Genomic DNA, 8,839 nt, shown 5'->3' with positions numbered 1-8,839 from the left:
TGAACAACACTTGTCGCTTAAGAAATGTTATTCATTCTTATCATGCTACTCTTGTCCCTACCAATCTTTGTCTCTCTCCAATTTTGAATCCTAAACAGCGATTGTCATTTTGGTTTATAACTCAAATATTCAGATTGTGGGCTTTATCAAGTGAGCGTAAATGGTCCAAAATGTTGTTTGGTAGATTTTCTGTAGCTCTGTTCTCAATCTCTCTTCTCTTCTTTTTTTTTGCCAAACACTTTTTCTCTCCAATATGTCTTGGAAATATGTTTGTGGACAAGCAACTGTTTGCTGTGCACAACACAGCAGCTGGTGATCGGTGGAGTGCTGCCCGAAAAAACTGTTAAACTACTAAAAATACTGTTAAAACTTCCCAAAAATACTGTTAACCAATAAGAAACTGGTGTTTGTGGCCAGACTTGTCCACAAATTCGGACTCATATTTCTTTCTCCACCTGAAACCCATTTTTCTCCTTTTTCTTCACCCACTTTCTCTCTCTCTCTCAGCAACTCTGCTCACTCCCACTGCTTTGCAGTATACTAGTATAGTGTAATATGATAATTGAGTGAGCGGAACGAACGATCTTAGGCCGACTTTTTTCGAGTGGCCCAAAATGTCATTTCAAACGGTTTTCGTCTGTTTGTCCCTACCAATCTTTGTCCCTCTCCAATTTTGAATCCTAAACAGTAATTGACATTTTGGTTTATAACTCAAATATTCAGATTGTGGGCTTTAGTCAAGTGAGCGGAGCAAACGTTTTTGGGCTGGTGAGAGTAAGTGGTCCAAAATGTTGTTTGGTAGATTTTCTGGTCTTTTCTCAATCTCTCTTCTCTTCTTCTTTTTTGCCAAACACTCTTTCTCTCCAATATTTCTTTCTCTGTCTGAAACCCATTTCTCTCCTTTTTCTTCACCTACTTTCTCTCTCTGTCTCTCTCAACAACTCCGCTCACTCCCACTGTTTTGCAGTATAGTGTAATATGATAATCGAGTGAGCGGAACGAACAATCTTGGGCCGACTTTTTTCGAGTGGCCCAAAATGTCATTTGACGTGGTTTTCGTATATTTGTCCTCAAATCTCCTCAATCTCTTGTCTCTTCCAGCTCTCCTCTCTTTCTCCTCAAAATTAACAAAAAGCAGTGCTCCAATGCAGTATACTAGTTATAGACTTATAGGAATAGGCCCACAAGAAGACAGATTTTGTGTCATGGGCTTTAATAATAGCCCATAAGTCCAGTTGTGAATTTTCCTAAAAACCCTAGACGTGTTCATTTTTCTTCATTTCAAAGAAGTAGTGAAAGCGGGAAGGCGAGATGAAGAGAAACCATGATGAACTTGAAGAAGATGACGATGAAGAAGAAGAAGAGGAAGTTGACGGAGAAGGAGAAGAGCAAGAGGACGGAGAAGGAGAAGAAGAAGGAGAAGAAATTGATGACGATAATGAGTTTAGTGAGGATGATGAGTATGATGATGATGAAACCTGCAGTCAAGAAGATGATGGAAATGGTCATACATTGAGAATTCGTTACGATGAATCTATAATGAATATGTATGAAGATTTTTATTATGAAGAGGAAGAAACAGAGTCTAAAGAAGGAGAATTAGATTTACAAGAGTTTGAAATGAGTGGAATAATGTCGAAACTACCAATTGAAATATTCTTTGATATTCTTTCCAGAGTAGATATTGGAAACTTAAGTGAATGCAGGTGGGTAAGCAAAGCATGGTACAATACAATCAAACACCCTCGATTCGTTAAAATGCAGCACGAAAAGGTGATTCGGAACAATTCTTCATTTATTCTTTATTTTGATACATGGGATAAAGAATTTTACTTGGGTAGTTTTGAAGAGGTGAAGGAATATGAATCTGGCTGTGTAGACATTTTTAAGGTGAAATTGCCCAGACCATTGCGCCAAATTCATTCATGTAATGGACTGGTTTTTTCATGTCGTCCGCCTTATTTTGTTTGCAATCCTATTACGGGTGAGCACAGGGTAGTGCCTAAATCGCCCATGGGTGACAGAGTGTCTATTTTAACCGGTTTTGGATATGATATAATTTCTCAAGTGTATAAAGTTATAAGGATATTACAAGATCCGGAATGGGCTGATTCTAGTGAAACACAGGTTGAGGTATATAATTTTCGTTTGGGAAAGTGGAGATGCATACACAATGTTCCATACTGTTTCAATTTAAAAAATGCAAATGTGTTTGTTAATTGTGCTTTGCATTGGATTGGCGTCTCTCGTGAGGACAGGGCTTCTGATGTTATTATCTCTTTCAAGTTAGACAGTGAGGAATTCCAACAACTCCCACTGCCTCCAAGCTTATGCTCAGGGACGGAAAATTTTTGTTTATATTTGTCGGCATTAGGAGGGTGTCTATCCCTTGTTCATATTGTCAGTAATGAGCATATTGAGATTTGGGTTATGAAAGAGTATGGGCTGCAGTCATCTTGGGTGAAGGAGTACACTATTGGTAATGTGATGGATAATTATGACTTCGAGATCACTGGTCCTTATAAGCCAATAGAGTTGTTGAAGGATGGAGTTATATTACATTCTTCAGGCCATGTTCTTGGTTATAATGGTCCAGATAACATTTTCACTCATTTTTACACAGTGAAGAGCGAGTATCTCAACTCGGTTCTAAGACCATTACTCCACATGGGGAGCCTCGTATCACCTAGGAGTGTTGGTAAACTAAGAAAGAGGTAACTCTTTTACTGGTGAATTATTTTTCTTATCTGTTGTCCAAATGTTCTTCCTTCTAGTTACTTATTTTGGTGTGTGTGTGTGTGTGTGTGTGTGAATAGAATTAGTAAAGACCTTTGAATGCCATATGATGATGCTTTTATACTCTCAAATTGCTGCCATCTGATGTTTTAAGAACATCCCATTGCTGTGATCTGATATATACTCCTAATGCTACACCTATTGTTTTTTTTTCAAAGCACGATTCAGATTGTCGGTCAAGTTTTAAGGCCATAGAACCCATACTCATATTGTTATGCTTCGCAATGTTAGAATCCCAGATCCCCACAATTAAAAATATTGTGAAAGTGGCATATCATGGAGTTGTAACTATGTTAATAGATTTTACTTAGTCTTTTAGGGTATAGAAGAAACCCTAGTTTGAAAATGTATGCACAACGTATCCATATGTCCGACACGGATTTCTTTTTCAAGAATAGGAAGTGTTCATGTTGTTTTAGTTCTAACCAATTTCGTTCGCTTTTTCTTATGTATAAGAAATGTCATATAATATTGTTTGCCACATGCTACTTTGGCTTTAGTACTTTACCATCTTTATTTCTTTGTAAAACATGATCCATGCAATAAGCTGAATCTTTGATCCCATTTTATTGATTAAAAGGTATGACTGTCACTTAATTGGTATTGTTAGCGTCTAAACTCTAAAGTATTAAATTTGATTCCATTTCATGAAAGTTTACACTGCACTTCCATGTAAGAGTATTTGGTAAGGGCTATAACATAGTGGTGTTTGCTGGAAGATTGTTCCATTCTGCATGAGTGGGATGCCCTTGAAATAGAGTATTTACTTTTGTTATCAAATCTGGTACACCCTATTAGTTCAGAGCTGACCTACAATGGTTTGGCCTCCATTTTGTGGACTTTACTTGCGAATGAGGGGATGATGCACAATGTAAATAGGGACATTACTGCTCGGTTGAGCAGTCTCTTCAACCATTGGCTCCATTTGATAAATCTATTCTTTCTTTTTCATAATCTGCTTCGAGGTTGTCTGTTTTTTTTCTCTTCGTGTTTTTGGATATATATTTTGTAAAGTTTGTCTCTGGAGTTCTGACTAGTGTGAGTCCGAATCATACTTTTGGTAGCTAAAAGTTTCTTTAATTAGAAGCTGTAGCTAGTGCTTGTTTCTTAGGTAATTTTTTTTCTTATTATGAATTACTAAATAGAATGTAGAACACAAGACAAGCAAAATGGCGATTTTATCTGAAAATTTGATATTGCTGGCGTCCTTTTTCACAATTCTTTCCGAAGGAATTCAGAATCCTCTGTGCCTGTGACAATAATTTTCGATTGTAGCTTATTACTTGTAGTCTTTGACATTACCTCGTTTCTGAATCTTTCTCATTTATATTTATATGTGGACTTGAAATTAGGATTGTTTAAAATGGTTTTTTATCTATGACTGACATTCTCTGTCGTTTTGATTTTTCAGCAAAAGACCTTATGGAGGACAGTAATCGTAATATCTACCAATCTTGGTTTGTGCTGTACTTTGGAGCCAACTGCTAGATTGAGTTTGTTCTTTTTATATTTATCTTTTATCGTTTACTTTGAAGTTTGAACTGTTAATAAGGGTATAATGTATGTACCTACAAGTTGAGCGTGAATGAATTCTTCTTGCAAAACTTGGAAATCTTCATAGGTTTTTTCAGAGTTTGTGGTAGCTTAGATGAATTAACCTTTGTATTGGTGGCTGTATAATTCGAAGCTCATTTGGAGTTTTGGACTAATACAAACTTTGAAGCTCATTCAGATTTTAGACCAGGTGTTTTCACTTTTCAGTTTACTCCAATTTAATATTGTGTTTCATTTTTCGCTTTTTATATCTTGTTAAAATCTCTTTATTTTTTCGGTTCTGTATGTTTTTAATGAAACGCTATGACTCCTATGAGTTTCAACTTGCAAGTCCTTGCTTGGTTTAGCATGGGCGGCGCATGGCCTTTGAAAGACAATCCCCACTCAAAAGTCAGTCAAGGCTTTTGTCCAGACTCCAGCGTCACTTACCTATGCATTTCTTATTGTATACTTTAGGAGTGATTGTTACTTTGCGAACAAGTCCTAGAAAGAATTTGAACTAGAAAAACACTAATATAAGGGCTTGGGAGGTGGTTCCATTAAAATCGCTCCTCAAGAAGAAAAGTTCAGTCAAACTTCACTGCCATTTTCGGGGGCATTTGCAAGAGCAAATTAGGCAGGGTGTTTCTCTATGACTTTCTTACACAAGACGACGAGAACATATGAACCGGCGGGTATGCCTAATGAGTTATGAGTGATGTGCTTGATGATTCTCGAGTTTCTATTGTTTTACCAAAGTTCGGACTTCTTCTACGCTTCAGCATTATGCCATTATCTGATCCCATGGGCACAAAATTGCTCGTGGAAAACAGACACAATAACTTGCTGGTAATCACTGATAGGGAGACAAAGAAAGAGCCTAACAAGATACATTTACTTAACACAAATGCCACAAATGCATAGAGTGGAATTTTTACACCCCAAATGTCAAAAAGCTCTTTCCAATGGTGATACTCGAATAAATGTCTGAGTAAAAACAAATTCCGATGTCACTTGGAGTTTCGTCCCTATCTATTTCTAAAGTTACAATTTGAAAATTTTAAACTCAGACGTCACTTCCCATTGGAAACTTGAAGTGTTTAAAATTGAACTTTTTTACACTTTTCCATTGAGAACAATAGAGAATGATATTTATGGACTCTACGATAATTTAAAATTGGAGTAGTAAAATCCTAATGACACCTAGGTGGCACATATGTGGAGGTGTAATTTTACACTCCCATATGCCCCAGTGGAGATGCCTTTAGAAAAAGAAAAAAGAATACGCATTGCAGAAATGCAACACACTACTTCTCTACACTATATGATAGACGGGTTTGTATGAACCACACTTCTCAACCGAACAATGTATTTCTAATCTCTCAATTTTAAGATTTTAGAACCACCTCCCTACGTTTATTTAAATTACATCTCTCCTATTTATTAATAATTACAATTGGCTCTCTGATCTCTATTAAAATTGAACCACCTCCTTCTTTAATAATTGTAGGATAGTCTTCTTAATTTAAAAGCGAAAATTTATGTATAGGAATTGTATATCTTTCCCATTTTTAGAAAATTGTTTCTCTTTTCATAATAAGAGATTCACAAAAAATTGTTTCTCTTTAATTTTTTTTAACAATTTTCATTTTAGTTCTTTAGAACTTGGCGAAGTGATGTGTAGCACAAGACACATGCTAGTACCATTTAAGCCAGGGAGCAGATACTTCACGAGATCTCGGGGACGGCACATTGCGACATACTTACTGACAACCGAGATTTTCGGAACTTACTAATTACGAGTATAAATAATGGCCGTTAGGTTGAGGTGAAAACCCTAGAATTTATTTCATCTCTTCAAAGTAGAGGCGGGAAAGGAAGATGAGCGATAGTGAGTCACCAAACCAGCATCTCATTTCCAAGAAAAGAAAGCATCAAGAAAATGAACAAGGAGAATTGGTTATACAAGGGTTTGAAATAACTGGAATAATGTCCAAACTCCCACTTGAAGTCTTCTTTGAGATTCTATCTAGAGTAGACATTGAAACTTTAACTCAAGTCAGGTGGGTAAGCAAAGCATGGTACAATACCATCAAACACCCTCGATTTGTCAAAATGCAACACGAAAAGGTGATTCAGGATAGTACTCCTTTTGTCATTTATTATGATTTGTGGGAAAAAGACTATTACTTGGTTAGTCTTGAAGAGATTAAGTATGATGAACCTGAAATGGTGAACATTTATAAGGCCAAACTGCCCAAACCATTGCGTCAAATTCATTCATGTAATGGATTGGTTTTTTCGTGTTCACCGCCCTATTATGTGTGTAACCCCGTTACTGGTGAGCAAGTTGTTGTCCCTGAACCTCCCATGAGTGAAATAGAGGTTCTTTTAACAGGGTTTGGGTATGATCCGGTTTCTCAAGTGTTCAAGGTCATAAGGATATTGCAGGACTCAGGGAGGAATAATTGTGATACAAGCGCCGAGGTATATAATTTTCGTTCGGGCAAGTGGAGGTACATACACGATGTTCTATACAATTTTAATAAGAAAAATGTTAATGTGTTTCTCAATGGAGCTTTGCATTGGATAGGTGCTCCTTATGAGAATGGGGCTTCTGGTGTTATCATCTCTTTCAAGTTAGATACTGAGGAATTCCATCAACTTCCACTACCTTCAAAGTTCTGTTCGGGGAGGAAAAAAAATTGTTTATATTTATCGGTGTTAGGAGGGCGTCTCCATCTTGTCCACACCATTAGTAAAAAGCACATTCAGGTTTGGGTGATGAAAGAGTATGGAATGCAATCATCTTGGGTTAAGAAATACGTGGTGGATGATCTTAAGCTGGAAAATGAATACAATGATGAATACCAAGTGGGACCTTATGAGCTATTAGAATTGATGAAGAATGGAGATATAATATTTTGTTCTAACCATGATCTTGGTTATAAAGACCCAGAATCGTGGGAATTGAAAATTTTCTACACATCTCATGAGGTGCATCTCAACTCCGCGGTAAGACCTTTAGCCCACATTGGGAGCCTCATATCCCCCAGGAGTGTTTTAAACTAAGAAAAAGGTAATTCATTTATTACCAAGGAGTGTAAGAAAATTTTCGCTAGTCTTCTTGTTCCCGAATCTCGCGTTTATACTTACATTTGGAGTTTTGGACTTGAAAATTGGTTTTCTGTAATTGGTTTTATCTAACACTGACAATCTCTATGTGGTTTTGATTTTTCAGCAAAAGACCTTATGTAGGACACTAGTGGTAGTATCTACCAATCTCACATCCTGTAGGTGCTTGGTTTGTAGCTAACTTCTAGAATAAGTTTGTTCTTTTTATATTGATCTTATATTGCTCTCTTTGATTATGAACAGCCATTGAAGGCCATATACTTACAACTTGAGCGTGAATCATCTTAGCTGAACATGGAATTTTCCGTACGGTTATGTTTACAAGATTTTGTGGTAACCTTTGTATTTGTGGCTGTATTATATAAGCTTTGAAGCTCTTTGCCTCTTTCAGATTTAAGACTTAAGGGTTTTCAGTTACCTCAATATTTATATTACGTTCATGTTTGCCTTTTATGCTGTTAAAATCTTTTTTTGTTTTGTCAATGTTTTCAGATTTATGCTGTTAAAATATTTTTTTATGCTGTCAATGTTTTCAGATGTTTTTTGTTCTGTATCTTTAATCAAAAGCTAGTAAGCTACGAGTTACGCACTTACACCTTACAAGCTTCTATTGGGCTGTTTTGCGTGCCTTTTGTTTGGTTTTGCATGGTCTTTGCAAGACAACCCCTCTCAAGACTCTTATCTAGCGTCACGTACCTATATATTTTTGTGCAATTGTTACTTCTTATTGTGTACGTGTGCGGTGATTGTTACCTTGCAAAACTTTCTAGAAAGAATTTGGATTGGAACAGTAGGGATTCAAGGGCTTGGGAGGTGGTTGCATCAAAATCCCTCAATAAGATGAAAGCTCAGTCAAAGTGTCAATCTTCCCTACCATTTCAGAAGTTTGAAGTTGAATCCTTATTTGCATTTTGGGGGATTTGCTGACTGGTGCGGCAGATGAGAGAGAGTGACAGAAGAATCAGCGGGTGTGACTGTGCCAGTGAAGTTCTTTTTAACTGTAAAGGAATAAACATTAAAAAAAAGTAAATACAAGGTTCAGTAGGCACTATGTGTTGCCTAGTTATGAAGATTCCATTACATACGGCCCTAATCTAACACCATTGTTGGCCATGCAATAGGCTGCAAAATTCACCAGGGCGCCCGCCCTGTTGAGGGGATGACTACATGCCTGAGAGAGCGCATAGTTTACAGCCATTTATTCTTCATTATTAAAGGTATTTCCTTGTTCTTAGAAGTTTGGACTGCTGAAGTAGAGTCCTATTTGATACCGATATCACCTCAACTTTGTCTTACTGCTCACTCCATTTTTTCCCGTCTCTACAAACGACTCCAAGTCCTGCTGGTCCTGGACACACCTTTTGTGACTCCATCA

General features: G+C 36.9%; 2 protein-coding genes across 3 annotated transcripts; both read left to right on the top strand.

Annotated features, from left to right (window-relative positions):
- The first annotated feature begins 1,186 nt into the window (after positions 1-1,186).
- LOC147514108 (F-box protein CPR1-like) lies at positions 1,187-4,534 on the top strand. Its single transcript, XM_086599599.1, has 2 exons — positions 1,187-2,714; positions 4,208-4,534. Exons 1-2 carry the CDS (start codon positions 1,312-1,314, stop codon positions 4,230-4,232), a joined length of 1,428 nt encoding a protein of 475 aa, XP_086455725.1. The 5' UTR covers positions 1,187-1,311; the 3' UTR covers positions 4,233-4,534.
- A 1,623-nt stretch (positions 4,535-6,157) lies between these two features.
- On the top strand, positions 6,158-7,896 carry LOC147514107 (F-box/kelch-repeat protein At3g06240-like). 2 transcript variants are annotated; one of them, XR_015217451.1, is made up of 3 exons: positions 6,158-7,408; positions 7,571-7,622; positions 7,708-7,896. XR_015217451.1 is itself a non-coding variant. In XM_086599598.1 (2 exons), exon 1 carries the CDS (start codon positions 6,211-6,213, stop codon positions 7,399-7,401), a length of 1,191 nt encoding a protein of 396 aa, XP_086455724.1. In that variant the 5' UTR covers positions 6,158-6,210; the 3' UTR covers positions 7,402-7,408; positions 7,571-7,639. The 2 variants fall into 2 exon arrangements, 1 of the variants encoding a protein (XP_086455724.1); XM_086599598.1 differs by lacking the exon at positions 7,708-7,896 and having other exon boundaries at positions 7,571-7,639.
- Positions 7,897-8,839: the final 943 nt, after the last annotated feature.

Source organism: Coptis chinensis, chromosome 3, assembly GCF_015680905.1.
Source record: "Coptis chinensis isolate HL-2020 chromosome 3, ASM1568090v1, whole genome shotgun sequence".
Lineage (NCBI taxonomy): Eukaryota > Viridiplantae > Streptophyta > Magnoliopsida > Ranunculales > Ranunculaceae > Coptis > Coptis chinensis.
This window is presented reverse-complemented; position numbering and strand designations above follow the sequence as displayed.

Bases quoted from the DNA above. Each gene is read 5' to 3' on its own strand.
- LOC147514108 (XM_086599599.1), top strand. From the start codon at position 1,312: ATGAAGAGAAACCATGATGAACTTGAAGAAGATGACGATGAAGAAGAA. The intron at 2,715-4,207 runs GTAACTCTTTTA...TTGATTTTTCAG, and splicing joins GTTGGTAAACTAAGAAAGAG to CAAAAGACCTTATGGAGGAC.
- LOC147514107 (XM_086599598.1), top strand. From the start codon at position 6,211: ATGAGCGATAGTGAGTCACCAAACCAGCATCTCATTTCCAAGAAAAGA.